Raw genomic sequence first — 18,478 nt, 5'->3', positions numbered from 1 at the left:
TAAGATAAAGGGGGCCCTCAAAGAGGTCACTGAGCCCAGGAGGACAGACAGGCACCCACTAGGTCCTGAGATGTGAGGCAGTGAGCGGGGTGAGTGGGCCCCGGGGGCTGGTGCAGGCCATCCAGCAGAGGGGAGGGTGGCTTGTCTGGGAAGCGGTGACCGGGCTGGGGAACAATTCTGGAAGAACACAGGGAGCAGATGAACTGGACTGGACTTGGTAACTTATGCGATGAGAGACAGGTAGGAAGAGAGGAAAGCGAGGAGGTCAGGAGTGACTTCGGAGCTGAGACTTGAAGATGGGCTTCTCCCTAGGTGGAGGAGCTGGAGGGGAGTGGTGCGGGAACAAAGCCTGGGCAAGGGCTGGGAGAGGCAGGACAGCCGCGTAGGCTTACCACTGGGTCGGGCAGGGAAGGGAAAGGAAAGAATAGAAAGTCAGGTATCAATACTTTATTCCTTGAAGATGCCTTGTCATCTTGATTGAACATTCCATTCCACTGCAAAGACTTTTTTACAAACCTTTGGCCTAGATATTTATCATCATCTCTGACAGGTGCCGCAGTGTCTGTGGGCCCTGGAGGATGATGGGTAACAAGTGTTAGATAACAGAGCCTGTTCTCCAGTCATTCAGGTGGCTAAAGAATAGAACTGAAGGCAACTCTTGGGTCACAATTTATGCCAGGGGGAGAATGCCCACAAACGAATCCAAGTCAGATTCACTGCCTCTGCAGCTTTCTCCATTCTCCCTTCATCCCAGTTGGTTCAGCTGCTGGGAACCAACTGCATGGATGGATGGCCTTCCCAGCAGAGATGGTGCCAGATAAAGAGCGAGTTAGCGTGTAATTGGGTGTATAAATAACTGCAGCCTCTTCCTGACAGAGGGCCACTCAAAGACAGCACGAAGCAGGAGGACAAACATCGTCTCTGAATCTGAACATCAGGGCCTGAATCCAGGCTCACACTTCCCTGGGTGGTCTTAGGCAAGTCACAATTTCTCTGGGCCTGTTTCAGCATCAGTAAGATGGGTGCAATATGCCCCTATGCAAATTGCTATCCCCTAAGGTTCAAATTAGACAATGGTTAGGTGTGACTTACCAGCACGGGATACCACTTTGAAGGAAAAGGCCCACAACCTCTGAATCTCGGCTACACTCAATAGCAGCTTTGAGCTTGGCATAGACACCCTCGCTCAGCACGCCCTCTGGGACAGCTGCGGTTATGTCAGTGAGTCCTTCACCGTTGTGACGAAAAGCAACTCACATTTGGCCAAACTGGAGGCACGTGCCACTGGTGTGCAACACCTAATTCCAACTGCTCTCTCATAGCCTTTCCTAGGCCAAGGAACATCAGCATAAGGGTCACCTGCTTGCCTTGGTCTGGCTGTACCCGGGTGTCTGCCTATTTCTCCATCCTGGCATTTGAGCCATCACAAGCCCAGGACAAGGTAACACCAGCAAGTGGGCTCGCTGCCCTCAGCACCCTCATGGGGTTATCAAACTGTGCTCAGTAGAGCCCTCTTAGGGGCCAACGGGAGGAGAAAGGGGGCACCCACTCCACTTTGAGCTCTACTTGGAGAGTTTACATATTGCACGCGCAGTGGTTCTCAACCCAGCTAGCTGCTCAATGGAGTCACCTGAGCAGCTTTTCAAATGCTGATGTTTCAGTCCCACCTCAGACAAACTGAAACCAAATCCCTGCAAACTGAGCTTACACATAAATATTTGAAACATTCTCCTGGTGATTCTGATATGCAGCCGGAGCTGAGAAACCCTTGGCTAACAGGATATTCAGCTAAACATTTTAAAAAGTTTGAAAAACATTTATGGCACCATAGTGATTTATCTCAGATGATGGTGGGGATGACAAACATCAGCAAGCAGGCTGGGCGCGGTGGCTCACGCCTGTAATCCCAGCACTTGGGGAGGCCAAGGTGGGTGGATCACGAGGTCAGGAGTTCGAGACCAGCCTGGCCAACAGGGTGAAACCCCATCTCTACTAAAAATACAAAAATTAGCCAGGCATGGTGGTGCATACCTGTAATCCCAGCTACGTGGGAGGCTGAGACAGGAGAACTGCTTGAACCCAGGAGGCGGAGGTTGCAGTGAGCCAAGATCGTGCCACTGCATTCCAGCCTGGATGACAGGGCAAGACTGTCTCAGGAAAAAAATAAAAAAGATCAGCAAGTCTCTTTTCTACCCTGTAATTTCTACATCTGTCTTACTTTCTTCATTGGATAAACTCAGGAGAGCAGGATTTATGTATGACTCCCTGACAACCAGCAATGCAGCAGCACCATCCAAAAAGGTATTCAGTAGATAGGAGATTTCTGCCAGGTCACTGTGTAACACCCTCAGGAGACCTCACAGACCTCACAGGCACTGCAATAGAAAGCCAAGTGCAACACACAAGTTATTTTCAAGAACCGCAAGGATGCACCCAAAAAGCAGGTGCTGTTACACACCAACACCAACCAACTAGGAAATAACTCAGGAAAACCACTGCATTCACAATAGCTACAGACATTAAGCTTCAGAGAAAAGTTTCCCAAGTAAACTCTGTTAAGATCCGAAAGAAAAAAACCCATTAACCAATCAAACCGGGCAGAGGACAGTAACAAAATTCAGAAGATACAAATAGCTAAAACACTTTTAAAAGCATCCTGGCCCTAGCTAACAGTCAAATAAATACATATTTTCATTTCTCAGACTGGAAGAAAAGATGTCATACAAAAAGTGTTGATAAGGGTGTAAAGCAATGCACATTTCACACACTGCTGGTGGCAGCAGAAACTGATATAATCTTTCTGGAGAGCAACCAGATGTATCCATGAAAATGTTTCGACATGACTTTTTTTTTTTTTTTTTTTGAGACAGAGTCTTGCTCTGTTGCCCAGTCTGGAGTATAGTGGCATGATCTCAGCTCACTGCAACCTCTGCCTCCTGGGTTCACGCCATTCTCCTGCCTCAGTCTCCCAAGTAGCTGGGACTACAGGTGCACACCACCATGCCCTGCTAATAGAGATGGGTTTCACCATGTTGGCCAGGCTGGTTTTGAACTCCTGACCTCAAGTGATTCACCTGCCTCGACCTCCCAAAGTGCTAGGATTACAGGCGTGAGCCACCGCGCCCAGCCAAACGTGACTTTCGATCCAGAGTAAATCCAACTATCAAGAATCTACCCTTGGAGTTCATGTAAAAATACATGACACAGGGTGATGAATGTGCTTTGCAACTAGATACAGGCAGTGGTTCCACAGCATGGTGAATGTACTCAAGGCCACTTGTTTACTTTAAAATCATTAATTTTATGCCATGTGAATTGCATCTCAATAAAAACTTTTAATTTTAAAAACTGTAAATGACTGCAGTGTGTGTATAGAGATGGTCACTATGGCGAGTAGTGGAGGCACTGGAGGCAGCCTGCAGGCCTGCCCTTTATACACCTTGGTTAATCATGGTACTAATGTACTCACACAGCTAACACAACGGAATGACAAATTCTACAGTCCGACGTGGAAAAAGCACCAGACTATGTTGGGAAGACAGAAAGAGGACCTTGTAGGATAAAATTCCTATTAGCAAAAAGCAAAAACCAAAACTGACCACCAAGTCTGTTTCTGTGTACGTAGAGTCTGCAAACACACATGCCATTGCTGAACTTGCTTCCCTGTGGGTACTTTGTTCTTTATAGATGTCTGCATTGTTTACATTTTTAAAGCACCAATTACTTTTGTTTAAAAAAAATATAATTAAAAAAGGCAGTAAGACAAGCTCTGTCAATCTATAGGACAAGAAGCAAAGACACCCCAGTTGCAATAAGCGCACCTAGTGCCAAGGACCAGGGCTCCCGGGAGAAACACTGATCCAGGGCTGGCGCCCAGGGGCCCGGAACATCTTGTTAGATCAGAAATTAGGGGAGTGCTTCCAAAAATGCTGGGATATCGGAGGAACTCAAAGGGGCTCTCACTGGCCAAGTCTGCAACTATCTGAGGAACTCTTCTCCCACCCCTAAAGGTCAATGATGAAGTAGACTGTTGAAAAAATGGGAATCCATAGTGGATGTATGAAAACAAGTGAAGGAAGAGGGAGGGATGACCGGCAAATGAGGAAGGAGTGCTGGACTGCAGAAATGTCGCTTGGCAATCATCATAAAGACTGAATCAGGCCAGAATCAGCAACATTTCCTGAACCTGAGTGGGGAGGCGCGGATTCTGACGAGGAACAGGGTATGTACATGGAGACAGTGTGTCTCCAGAGATTTCTTATTAGTTGAAAAGAAAAAAACAGTAACTATGCTATGGAGAAAGTGGACACACCTCGGCCAGGTGTGCCAGGTATTCATTTATTGCCTCTTAGCTCCGAACTCCCTTGACCTTGCCCTTCCTTGTCACACTGAAGAGGGGACGCTGCAAACTCCTTTATCCTTTGCCAGCCTGACCCACAGTGGGCTCTCAAGGGGCCCACAAGGCTAGAGGAGGAAGATGGCCTTTTTCTTCTGTCTCCTTTGGTCTGGCATGGGTCCCAGCAGCATTCCCCACCGTGGCAGCTCTCTGCTCCCGTGGCTCGGCGGGGGGTACCTCCAGTGAGCTGATTCTCCAGCACGGGACAGGCAGCACCCCTCGGAGGTCTCTCCCCCTTGGCGAATCTCCTCTGAGTTTCCAAGTTCCTTCTCTGTGTTCTCTTCCCTTAGCCCTAGGGGTGACAGCTGTTCTCTGCTAAGCTGCTTTAGAGCTTTTTTAATCCCTTTTAGTAGTTAACTACCTTCTACACAGTTAATTATTCATATTAAAATCTTCCTGTTCACATTTCCTCCTTCTTGGACTAGATGATCAAAACGAACATCCCCACTGAGGGGCAGATGGGCACTGTGTGCCTTAAGATGGGATGCCCTGAGAGGCATCCCACGTGATGCAGGTAGTGGTTCAGCCACCTGGAATGCAAAACCAAATCTAATGACAAGGAAATCGCAGACCAACGCAGATAAGCAGCACCACCTAAAACGAACTGTATCCTTACAAACTGTTCCTATCATCAGAGACAAAGCTATGGAAATGATCCAGATTAAAGAAGACCAAGGAGACATGACAACTCAGTTGATTACCTGATCCAGACCGGATCCAGCACCACAGAGGGAAAAGGTGCTATCGAGGACACGATGCGGCCAATGGGAATATGAGTGGTGAGGTATTCTATCAGTGTTAGATGGATGGAATTTGACAACTGTACTGCAGTCGTCAGAGAGTATCTTCTTGTTGGTAAGTACTCACTGAGGTATTAGGGTTTTGTAAAAGGCCATGACGGGTGTGGAGGCAGCAGGAGGGAGGGAGAGGAAGAGACGGGTTTGGGGTGAGGGAGAGAGAATGCACACACATTTGAGAACACACATGACAGACAGAATGAGATGAAATGTTAATAGGTATATCTGGGCAAAGGATATTTGAGCCTCACGTGTACAGTTCTTATTCTTGAAACTTTTTTGTAGGTTTGAAATCATTTCCAAGTAAAATTAACTTTTTTAAAAGAGGCCATACGATATAGCAGTGGTTCTCAACTGGGGCTGTGTCCTGGACACACCCTAGACCACTTAGAAGCTCTGGGAATCTGTAGTTCTCAAAGTGCCCCGGTGCTTCCAATGTGCAGCCACGGGCGGGAAACACCAGCCTAGTGGGTGAGCTTGCTCACTAAATTTCAGACATGACGAGCAGTGCTTTTGCCCTCTGAAGAATAAGCACTGGGTAATGCAATCTCCGAGCCTCAGTTGCACGGGGAAAGGCAGAGACAAGATGTTGAATTTGCATGGCCCTGGCCAACACAGACAACATTCCTCTTCTAGTGGTTCCCAGGCAAGAGAAAAAGGCATTTCCAGGACAACTGTGCCAGGAATTAAACATAATTTAAAGCTGGCAGGAGCCAGAATGGTTTCCCAGACCTCAGAGCTACCTCCCTACCCCCATCTTTTTGGTCTCACTGCTATTATGGCCAGTCTGGGTCCAGCTGGCAGAGCACACGGAAGGAGGCTGCTCTCTCACCAGGCAAACTGAGGACTGAGTACCGGAAGGGTGTGGAAAATTATCCTCTTGGGCAAGTTCAAGGACAAGGCTACTGCTCGGCATATTTCTCAAAGCCATTTCCCACTCTAGAGGCCCCGTTCTGTCCTGTAGAAAGAGTGGAGGGCAACCAACATCACAGTCCAAATACTGCTCACCTCAGGGCCAGTCTGTGACAGGTTGCCACAGGACGGTTCATATTGAAAACTGGGGGGACCATGCTGGGGGGAGGTGGTAGTAGCGAAAGGTCACAAACATTCTTGCCCACTGTGCAACAGGCAGGGGCAAGAGGTGGGATGGGTCAGTAGCCACATGATTAATCCCTTGGGGCCTCTGAAATCACAAACGTTCTGGTAACTTCCACTTTGTGAAGAGGAGTTAATTTTTACTCCTCTCCTTTCCCGTGTCTTCTCCATTTTCAGGTGGGACAGATTTGCATATTTGGGCATCTCAAAACTGACCATGAGCTCACACCCCCAGATGTGTTCTCTAACTACTCCCTATCTCTGTGACTTTGTTTCCCCAGTTGACTGAGCCAGAAACCTGGGACTCATCCTAGATGAGTCTTCTCTTCTCCCTTCTCTGTCCCACGTCCAATCAGTGATCGAATTCCGCTACCGTCCTGCCTCCAAACAGTCAGAATCCACCGCTCACCACCACCCCCAACAGTGCCCTGCTGCCCACTGCTAAGCTCTCTCAACTGCTACGCCAGCCTAACTGAAGCCCAGTCACGCCAATTCATCCTGGCTCCAGCACGGCCGGCTTGCATCACCACCTTCTTCTCAGTTCACCTTCCAAATCAAACCTCTGAAGAACTGCTTCCACCTACAAGTCAGGTCTCACCTCCACAGGATGTTCCGTAAGACACTAGAGGACCTGGGTTTCCCTGCTTCTCCAACTTCTTTCCCCAGCCTTGTATTTTAAGCTCCCTGCACACACAATTTTGTTTCACACTCTTGTGTACCATCTTTCAACAAAGCCTATCCAGCCTCCAAGCTTGCGCATCTCTAGGAAGTCACCCCTGACCTCTCCGGGACTCCCCTTTGGACTCCCATTCTATTACTACCACCACTGCACCGTTTGAAAATTATCTGCTCCTATGTATGTCTCCTATACTAGGACTCCAAACTCCTTGAAGACAAGGACAGTATCGCCACTGTATCCCCAGTGCCTTGCACAAAGTAGAGTTCTATATTTCTAGGATATACTGGACTGAAAGCATTTGTGGTTTTTTGAATATCAAGGCCTTTAGAATCTGGCAACAGCTATAATGAAAACACATGCAAATCATGATGAACTATAGATAGCACCAACAAAGAAAACACGACACTGCTGCTCTGGAACTGAAATATCCCCAAAATAATGAAAAATGACATGTTGGGGGCTGATACAGAGTTTATTGAATTAGATTTTTCTATTTACAACTGAGATCACATCTACATACTATTTTGCTAGTCTACATGGGTACATTATTTCCAACAAGCTTAAGACTTACCATGAATGGGCTCATTCATACAAAAACACACTCACACTAATTCTTTTAAAACAGTAGTGCATACACTCTACTCCTCCTATAAAGCCAGCTTTGATTAAAAACCACTAGTTTCAAAGATCAGTCTCCGATTTTGAAGATGAACCAAGATATACATCGTATGATCCTAAAATCTTTTTTAGTCATTTTGTACAGCTGCTATCTTATTGGACTACAGTAAATATTTTTTAAAAGGACACTGATGAGGGGCACCATGTGGTGTTAACCTTAACCAGATAGCTGGTTTCCTCCTCCTTCCCCGAAAAACCTTTGGCCAAAAGTTCTCCACTGTGAAGACTGAAAGGACCTGGTGACATTTCGGCATCAGTCCTGTTACCACTTGGAGGTAACAGAAGCAGGCTCGTGTCCGCCTTTAATTCTACCACACTACATGACTTGTGATTGGTTCTGAAATTAGAACGTTCACCATCGTACTTAAAATTTTAGGGGCATGAAGAGTCAGCTAGAATAAGGAAAAAGGAAGTCGCAGGTAGGTAGGTAAGTAGGTGGGCACATGAAAAGCCAAGCTGCTCTGTCCAACACCAGTGTACATGTGCTTTAACTAAATGAACTCAGGAGGCCAACAGCAGCAGACCTGCTCAATTCACCTTCCAAATCAGAACAAGACCAAAAAGCTCAGGCTTGAGTTGTCAACTATGCATAGGTTCCACCAGTGATGAGGAGCTCATAAGCAGGATCTCTACTCCTTCTGCACAACACGATGCAGGCACACAGCATGCCCAGCAGCTGTTGAAAAAAAACAATGGGGAAGAAAGGCTGAAAACCCTCTCACGGCAGGTGTGTATTTCTTTGTTGGTAATAGAGCTGTTTCGAAGTTCAATGACTTCAAATCATCAAAAAGGCAATAACAACAGTGACAGAAGGAATTTCTTATGAGTACATTATTTTTTAAAGAACTAAGTCCTAAGCTTCAGCTTCCCTCCCAGGAACTCTTTGTAAAGCCAGCAGGGAATCAAGTCTCTCTTATTTGGCATCCCCACTACTAGTCTAGCCAGTGCTCTCCAAAAGAACTTTCTGCAGTGATGGAGACATACCACATACGCACTGTCATGTGGCCTCATGTAGCTACTGAGCACCTGAAATATAGTTGCTGCAACTAAGGAGTTGTACTTTTTATCTTATTTAAATTAATTTAAATGTAGACACATGTGACTAGTGGCTACCATTCTCGACAGCAAAGGCCTGGGGAGTAGAATGAGCAAGAATGTGTGTGCTTAATGGTGGTCTTTTCAGGCCCTTCGGTTTTTGGAGCAATGGGCTTTACAACAATCCACAAAATTCACTATGTGAATAGCCCTATGGTGGAAAACCAATTCTGATGCCAAAAAAATGTAGTTGGAAGATTTTTGTTTCCTTCACATTTACCATTTTTGAAATCCACGGTTCTGTGGTATTGTATACATATTATTTTTGAAAGGTCACTCTTCCTTCATCATTTTATTTTAATAAGTCCTAATCCTTCTGTGGTAGCATATTGGAGTAGTAATAAAGTCAAGCCATGTTATTTTGGATAAGCAAAACGATTAAGCTGGATTAAAGAGAAAGTGATTCTAGAATTTTTGACCTACCTTCTCACAAAATAAATTTTTTTGTGAGATAATTTGCTGTTTAACTTATCATTGATGGGGGGGACAAGCCTCAGTTATCTGATTTTAAAAGACAGGGTCCTCTGTACATAACGTGGCTCAATCTAATTTCTGCAAAATGTACCCAATCCATAAACAGACTCTCCAAGTTTGAAGAGGAAGATTACTACTAAGACAAACATACACATAAGGATGTCCCCAATCTGAATTCTCCACGGTATAAAGTCATCCACTCCAATTTCTACCCTCACATTAACCTATATTCTGCCCATTTGGGATATACATTTCCTGCTCAAATCCATCAGTTTCACTACTTCACAATTTGCTGAGTGCTTACTAGTGCAAAGCACCTTAAACACACTTAAGAGGTGAATATTATTTAAAGTTTACTAAACAATTTAAGTCAATTCTAGACCGATGAAGTAGCTAATTCCTAGAGAAACACATTTCTGTTCTCTGTACATCAAAACATTGTTAGAACAGCTATAAACTCAAACGCAATTATGTTCCCAGGCAATATTAAATTGAGCAATAAAAATGCTAAGCTCAGAAATGACTAATTTGCTAGGGAAAAAAAAATCTCTCTTCCCACCCCCACCTCCCCACATTCCTTTCAATTGGTTAAATTTTATTATAGGAGTCAGCATTTTCAAAATGAGGTCTGAAATAAGTATTTCTTTCCCAATTTGTTTATTTCAATGAAATCAACTTGTATTGATTTTGAAACAATTAAATAAACTTGATAAAATTCTACTCATGCTTGGGAATCAGTCTGCTTAAGAACATTAAGCTCTACACAATAATTTCTTATCCTCACCATTAAGTATTACAGGCTCATTTCCAAAGGCCTGTTATACTGAAATTCCATTGATTTTTGAAATATTCCAACAGACTTAGAAACATTACACAAATATTTTATCTCCAACATTATCTCTTGCAATGAAATACTCTCTTGCAATATTCAAGGCATGAGAACTAAACTTCACTTAGCCCAAATATAACACCTAGCAACTGCAAAAATTGCAAGAAAATGACAAGCGGTGATTTAAAAAACTGACTGGCAAAGTAAAATGTTCTATGATATACCGTGCAGGTGGTGGTAGGCGGAAATAGGCATTCTTATACAAAAGTAAGAACTTTTGCACATTAGAAACACTCTTTTCTGAGAAAAAACTGGAAATACCTATCAAAATTCATTCATACATTCTGATACTGTAATTTCATGGTTATAAATTTTTGCTATAAACAGCCCATTAATGTTGATTAAAGTATGCCTATAAAATGGAATACTATGCAGACATGAAATTAAAAAGACAGATCTATATCCAAAATACACTAATTTGTTTTTAAGAAGGTACAAAAGGTTGCAAACTATATGAGTTCATTTATATAATATTTTGCAATGTTGGCCAGGGTGTGAGGGGAAGGAGGAGGAAGTTACTCATTTTAATGAATAACTGGTAATTAAGGAGGAGGAGGAGGAAAGAGCTCTCTCCACTGGCTTCACATGCGGCATAGAGACCAGGAAAAAAGCAACATGGCCTTGGGAAACAGTTCTCTACGAAGTCTGCTCTTGATTGTTCTATCTTGAGGACATGCCAACTTCATGAGACTCCAAAGTAAAGACTTAGAACATTTTCCCCATATTGCCTTTGTAGAGAGAGAGCCTTACTCACAGCAGATACTCAGGAGCTTGACAAATCAAAACCCAGATTTTTGTCAATTATTACAACTAGACTCTTTAAATATAAAATTCATAACTGATCATGAGTTAAGAGAGTGGCTACTCTCAAAGAAGTGAAATATCCTGCTAATTAATAAGCAGGATATCAAAAATCAAAAATTTTTAAATCTCATTCTTTTATATCCAAAAGTCCTGTTATAATAATTAATTGGTATTTTTCAGGTTTTTCTTTCTTGGTCACTTTGGTCCTACCCAAATCTTGATTATTTAATGGACTAGAGCAAGAGTCACCAAACATTTTCTTAAAGGGCCATATCATAAATATTTTAGGCTTTCCAAATCAAGATAAAAATCAATCTCTATTGTAACTACTCAACTCTGCCATCTTACCTCTCTATTTTATCCAGCTAAAGTGTCAATTAACTGTCAGGTTTCCTGACAAAATTTAGGAATTTAATCTTGTAATTGGAGGCAGAGTACAACAGAGGCAGGGGTCTTTAGTGTTGCCAGTGTGTGTGTGATGGTCATGTCACGCTATCCTTGCTCGCCCTAAATTTTGTGCCTAAACAAAGAGGGCCAAGACTGGAGAATCTCCAACCATCCTCTCCAGTTCTAAATTTCTATATTAGGATTCGTGTACAAGAACAAAAGTCACTGATCTTTCAGTTATTTCTGCCTTTGTTCAGGTTTTCCACACCCAGGGCACCAATCTATCAGATTTTGAATACCAAAAGCTTAGAATGTTTACAGGTACTCTTAAAAACAATTAGGGAAAATTCTTTTATTATTTCAGATAAATTTTCTCCCCTTAAAACCCAAGTTTTTAAAATGTTCAAAACCACTAGGTTTTGAAGTCTGTGAAAGTTCTGAATCCCTAAACTTAAGCAGCCTTGCTGAACTGAAAAAAATCAAGCTTTATCAGCTTTTACTTAAGTCAGGGTGACTTAAGTATAAAACACGTATGGCAGTTATATTTAAATTAAGAGACTAGTTATATTTATTAGCCCCTATTGAAAAATTAATAAAGAAATATCTGGCAGGCTAAGCCGCTTAACTAGATGAGGGACATAGCTAAAGTGATTATTTTTATCAGTCTTCTACATACATGTTGCATATTTCATGACCACAAGTACCATACAGTTCCAAAACCTTTTCGCTGCATGCTAATACATGTGGTTTTATTACTGAACATAAAATCATTAATACACAGATCAGAATTCTATTTGGGAAAAGAGACCTTCCTCATATTTCATTATTTTTAGCTAAATGAATGTGTTTGCATAAATAATCAAAATATGAAATAAATCCCTGCTGATCATCAGATTACTGCTATGTAGAGCTGCAAAGTAAATACTTAGAAGGGCAAAGACCATGGCAAATAAAGAGGTAGACTTTTTAATGAATCATTTCAGGGCTGTCTGAATATCAGCAAAGTAAACAATCATCCTTTCACCTTTCCCATTAAATACACTAGCTTCTGTTCAAATATACAAAGAGCAAGCAATTCAAGCAACTTACATTTAAACTAGCAATTACATTGGTTTTATCTAGCAATTAAAAGATATCTACATTTTTCTTTTTTAAAACAAAAATTTTTTTTGGTAGAAATGGAGTCTCACTGCCCAGGCTGGTCTCAAACTTTTGACCTCATGGGATCCTACTGCCTCTGTCTCCCAAAGTGCTGGGATTACAGATGTAACCCATCACACCCGGCTCTTTTAGCTCTTGAAATAAGTTTCAGGCTTAAGAAAGCATAAGCTGAGGCTAGGCGCGTTGGCTCACGCCTGTAATCCCAGCACTTTGGGAGGCCGAGGCAGGTGGATCACCGGAGGTCAGGAGTTCAAGACCAACCTGGCCAACACGGTAAAAATCTATCTCCACTAAAAATACAAAAATTAGCTGGGCATGGTAGGCGGGCACCTGTAATCCCAGCTACTTGGGAAGCTGAGGCAGGAAAATCACTGGAACCCAGGAGGCAGAGGTTGCAGTGAGCCGAGATCACACCACTGCACTATAGCCTAGGCGACAAGAGCAAAACTCTGTCTCAAAAAAAAAAAATAAATAAATAAAGAAAAGCAGAGAAAGCATAAGCTGGGTGCAGTGGATCACACCTGTAAATCCCAGCACTTTAGGAGGCCAAGACAGGAGGACTGATTGAGGCCAGGAGTTTGAGACCAGCCTGGGCAACATAATGAGACCACATTTCTGCAAAAATAAATAAATAAATAAATAAAAATAAAAATAAAAATTAGTCGGGTGTGGTGGGCTGTGCTTGTAGTCCCAGCTACTCGAAAGGTTGAAGTAGGAGGATCACCTGATCTCAGGAGTTCAAAGTTACATTGAGCTATTATCATGTCACTGCACTCAAGCCTGGGTGACAGAGTGAGACCCTGTCTCTATCTTTAAAAGTTGTTGCATTTAGTGCAAGAGACCAGTGCTGTAGTACCAGTTCTTGATTTAGATATATGAATACATAAAACCCATGAGGACAGAAAAACAAGAACTAGAGGGAGAACTAGCATACAAAAAAACTGAATAAAGCTTTGTATTCCCAAACTGAAAGAAAGAAGTATAAGTTTTAAAAATTTTGTGACATTCTATTAAAATATCTTCCAATAATACACTATGACAACAGTTCATTTACGTTTTGAACAAGTCACTCACTAATCAAGAAAGACAGTAAGACAAGGAGTTCCCTCAACACATAGTCCCTCCCCATCCAGATTTCTGGTTTCTTTAGACCATTCCGGGTCTAGGTGTATAGACAAGAAATGGGACACTGGAGGCCAGTACCTCAGTCACTTCCACATTACCTACATACACAAAGATTCACTGTGATGGGGATTAAAACCATGCAGGGCTGACATCAGAGAACCAACTCACTCTGATAGAACTCCTTGGCAAGCTGTGCTTACCTGAATAGCTGCAAATGCCAGTGCAGCCCAGATCACATGCATCATGATTTCTTGTAGCTTCTTCACAACTAGAGCCTCACACCCCTGTAACAAACACAGTCATCCTCATTAGAAGTCTTCTTTAAAAGTTAAAGCTGCAGATTCACAGGTTACTACCCACTGACAGAAAGGAAAATGACAGAAACTGAAAGAGGGGAAAAAAGATTCCATGATTGGTATAATTTACAGACATGTAATTAAAGCAAAAGACAATGCATTTTATAATTTACAATAAAACAATATGACATTAAAGACAAGCAAAAGGTGGCAGAAAAGAAGTCCCAGATGGTGATAAGACATGGTGAAAAACAGGTTAATCAGGCTAGACTCAAGTCTTGGCCAAGAGACTCACCTCAGCATAGAGGTCAGAAGGGTGGGCCAGGCTGCCATTACAATTGCTGGCAGTCTCTCTGCAGCAGCTAAGAGGGACACTCTGGTTTTTCGTTTCTTTGAACCAATCTGTATTTTCCCAGTCTGAGTAGTTGTGAATTCCACAACAATGCAGCTAGAAGAGAACAGGTATTATTCCTCACAAAACCCAAACACCTGAAGTTCCATGTACTACAGAGCTTTAAAATAAGCCACTCTAGACCAGTGATGTCCGATATAACTTTCTATAATAATGGAAAGTCTGCATGATCCAACATAGTAGCCACTAGCCACATGAAGCTCTACTGAGCACTTAAATTGTGGCTAGTGTGACTAGAAAACTGCCTTTTAAATTTCAATGTAAACAGCCAGACATGGCTAGTGGCTCCAGAACCCCCATACGAAAAGTACATTGCCAGGCCAGGCACAGTGGCTCACGCAAGTAATCCCAGCACTTTGGGAGGCCGAGATAGGCAGATCACCTGAGGTCAGGAGTTCAAGACCAGCCTGACCAACATGGAGAAATCCTATCTCTACTAAAAATACAAAATTAGCTGGGTGTGGTGGCGCATGCCTATAATCCCCGTTACTCAGGAGGCTGAGGCAGGAGAATCATTTGAACCCAGGAGGTGGAGGTTGCAGTGAGCCAAGATCATACCATTGCACTCTAGCCTAGGCAACAAGGGTAAAATTCTGCCGTCTCAAAAAAAAAAAAAAAAAAAAAAGAAAAAAAAAAGAAAAGTTCATTGCCTGTAAGGCGTAGTTTCTAACTAAGGAAAAACTTCATGTCTTACATGTTAAATATCTGGTTCCAAGTTAAATATTATTTCCAATGACAAGTGTTTAAAATATTTTGTCTTAAAAATTTTGAGATTTGCTTTAAGATAATGAAGCAAAAAATAAGTGGGGGCAATTAAGACTGACAAAAAGTTGATATTATTGAGACAGGGTCGGGGTGCAAACATCTATTATACTATTCTTTCTACCTTCGTGTATATGAAACTGTCCATAACAACTTTTTTTTGACAGTTTGTCTGTTGTCTTTTCTGATCCTGTTTTCTAAAAGTATATATAGACCTCCCACCTCCCCTGGAGTCTATCTGGACTCCCACCTTTCCTGTGACACATACCTCTCTCCTGCATCATCACCCCTTTGGCTAAGTACTTTGGGAGAGTACAGACTGGGGTCAGGGAAGGGGAAGTCAGATAATAAAAAAAAGTTGAAGATGTTTCTTATCTGGCTAGGTGATGAAATAAACTTTTCAAGGGTGAAGGTTGGGGAAAAATATTGGTCACATCAGGATAGCCATGGATGTGAAGGAACATGGCTAATTTACACAGAAATCACAGTTAGTTTAATGTTGACCCAACAGTGACTGGTCCTCAAAAACAAATCTGCCTCAAGAAAGCTCACCTGTCTCTGTACATAATCAATAGCCCGGCTAGCAGCATCAGGGTTGGTTCCATTGTAGGTCTTATACACTTTCTGAATGCTGCGATCAACCTCATTTTCCACCTGAATCAGAACAAAGAATTCAGTCCCTCAAAAATACTAGCAAAAGTAACATTAGTCAAGGCTCCTACTAAAATACTTACATGAAATGTTTGCAAGTTGCCAGATCTCTATGAATTTCTTGTAACGTTTTCTCCCTTCCTGCCTTCATCTTCATATAGATATAGATGAAGGCAGGAGGGAGAAAACTGACAGGTAAAAATTCAGACATATACCACACAGATTAAAGCATTCAAAGAGAAGACTGTGTGCAAAATGGCAGGCTAACAATGTATCCAAAAGGGAGAACAGTTGAGGCTTGGGATAGATGTCCTAAATTATAAATGGATGCCTTCCTTTTACAAATAAGTTTCTCAGAAGACTACTCATTTTCCTGTCCTAAAGGAGGTAAAACAAAACAACTCTGAAGCTCCTGTAAGATACTTTTAGGACAAATGCCAACATTATTTCCATTTTATTTATTCTGTTTAGAGTTGGTTAAATGTGCAAAAGTAATCAGGGTTAAAAACATCAGTCCTTAGAAGTGGCACTTAATGAAAAAGCTGCTGTTCAATGTATTGCAAAAAGGAGACAGGAAACAAGCTGCATAGCTTATTGCTGCCAATTACTAAAATGGCAAGCAAGTATCATTTAGTAAAGTTTGCTTGTACCAGATCCTCCTTGCCCCTCTGAGGACTGGACTTATCTGGTAATTACAACAGTAATAAAATAAGTCCATAAAATTGATAACCAGATCATAGGTAGGGACATAATCCATTGCATTTTTTTTTTTTTTTTTAGCACAGCTTTACAGTACCTTACGTATCAATGATGTGAAAATTAACTTGGCATATTATGTCCTTGACTTAAAACCATTAAGTTATAATGAGAATGAGTCTATTATGTCTTTACCATGCCTCTAAAATTATGCCCATATTAATTAATTTAAAGCAGCCTATTTAGCCTGAAGTGGTACTAGAGGTAGACAGCAAAATCAGGCAAAATAGAAAGGAAGGAATGGTGAAATGACTAAAAAAAATGAAGGGCAAGAAAGGAGTGCTGGCCCCAGCTGCCTTGGTGTTCTAAGTTGGCAGGACCCCTTGTTCCTCAGGACAGGGGTGGAAGGTGGGATCACAACTCACAGCATCTTTTTCTATGTTCAGGACCAAGGCATTTTTTAAAGAGACAATGGAAAACGAAATCCTGAGTTTGGTTCTCTAAAGCAGAAATCAGAAAATTATGCCTCCCCTCATATAGGCAATCTATGTGCTGAGGAAATCTGAACAAACTTCTCAGCTAATTATTCATTTGCAGCTATAAATACCTATAATCAAGAACAATACATATACAATACTCTGCTATATTAAATGTGGTGAGGAGTCTTGATATGTAAATATATGGCAATTAACTTTAGATATTTAAAATATAGATTAAACAAGTGAGGCAAAAGAAAATGTTTACTCTGATAAAATGAATGTGTTCTATTTTAATTGAAACACTTAAACCACCTTTTAAGGCATTATGTGAATTACAATAGACAACATACCTTTGCTCTGTAAACATATCCCAAAACCACTACAACAACTTCTGTGACAAAAACCAAGAGCAGGATGATGACAAACTGTAAGAAAACATTGTTTAAAATTATATACAAATGAAAAAATAACTTTAAATACACTCTTGATTAAAAAAACTTATCAGAGATAATTGCTAGAAGTTTAAATGCTAACTTTGTTCCAACTGTAAGAGCCAAAGAGTCTCAGGTTCAAGAATAGAGTAGAGTAGACTAAACACTCCCGCGTGTTCTGACAACACATCTTACCGTGGCAAGTCCACAGCGACTTTCCCGGATTGTGGCACAGCAGCCAATTAGCCCAATGATGAAAAGCAGGGCTCCTACAGCTATGATCACTACAGCAGGGATGAGCGTGTACACATCTTCAAAGAAGTGGTCATAGTCATCATAAGTGATGAAGACATAGGCTCCCACATAGCATAAAATGCCAGCTGCTCCCTGTAGAAAACAAAGTCAGTACTGGTCTCTAAGCACTGCTGGTAAAAATTTCCTATTATTGCTTAGTATGGTATAATTTAATGAGAGTTACCGTAACTGTTATAGACTTTTTTCAGTGAAGCTGAAAAGTCTTCTATGATTCCTTATTCAGAGCATTTCTATACTAAAGTTAAAAAGTTATCCACACTTCACCTACTTTTCAATAATTGATGGTTCAGCTAGGACCAAGAAACCATAACCAAAAAATAATGATGATGACACACACCTACACATCCCTAAAGGCTTACTGTAGCTCAATTCCACATCCAATACGGGTCAGTATGGTGGCAGGGGGATCCTTGCTCACTGCAGTTACCCTCAATAAGTGGGGAAATGTGGTAGATATGACAGAGCTTGGATTTGAACTCAGGCAATCTGACTCCAGAATCTGCACTTCTAATCTCTATCTACCCCACCTCAGGGAAAAGAAAATAAACCAACTAGTGAGCATGATACCCATCCCACTTCCAAACATCTTGCTGTCCTAGAGACAGTGAAATGGCAAAGCTAGAGGGCTCAGTCATTAAAGAACATTATAAGCCCTCTATTAATTATTTAGAATGGTGGTTCTCAAACTTTCAAGTATATAGGAATTGCCTGAGGATCTGAATAACATGCAGATTGATTCAGGAGATCTGGGGAGGACCCTGAGAGTCTGCATTTCTAACAAGTTCCCAGGTGATGCTGGTGCAGCTTCTTCTTGGAGCACACTTTGAGTAACAAGGTATTAAAGACCTAAAGGGAG

At 41.9% G+C, this 18,478-nt stretch overlaps 1 protein-coding gene across 3 annotated transcripts in view; it reads right to left on the bottom strand.

The window, feature by feature from the left end:
• Nucleotides 1-432: 432 nt before the first annotated feature.
• The window catches only part of TSPAN3 (tetraspanin 3), a 32,243-nt gene continuing 14,197 nt past the window's right edge, over nt 433-18,478 (bottom strand). Inside the window, exons 1-7 of one of the 3 annotated variants that reach the window (XM_009210698.2) lie at nt 17,609-17,672; nt 17,503-17,576; nt 17,227-17,301; nt 15,603-15,704; nt 14,172-14,324; nt 13,781-13,864; nt 7,421-8,321 (exon numbers count right to left, since the gene is read on the bottom strand). In XM_009210698.2, coding sequence (XP_009208962.1) covers nt 8,229-8,321; nt 13,781-13,864; nt 14,172-14,324; nt 15,603-15,704; nt 17,227-17,301; nt 17,503-17,576; nt 17,609-17,672 — 645 coding nt within the window. In that variant the 3' untranslated portion in view covers nt 7,421-8,228. Of the gene's footprint in view, nt 572-7,420; nt 8,322-13,780; nt 13,865-14,171; nt 14,325-15,602; nt 15,705-17,226; nt 17,302-17,502; nt 17,695-18,478 lie in introns of those variants that run through there. The other 2 variants (XM_021940780.2, XM_003901250.4) reach the window with 2 other exon arrangements.

Source organism: Papio anubis, chromosome 7 (assembly GCF_008728515.1).
Source record: "Papio anubis isolate 15944 chromosome 7, Panubis1.0, whole genome shotgun sequence".
In the NCBI taxonomy this organism is placed as follows: domain Eukaryota; kingdom Metazoa; phylum Chordata; class Mammalia; order Primates; family Cercopithecidae; genus Papio; species Papio anubis.
The sequence above is the reverse complement of the archived record's forward strand: the minus strand, read 5'-3'. Positions and strand labels throughout refer to the sequence as shown.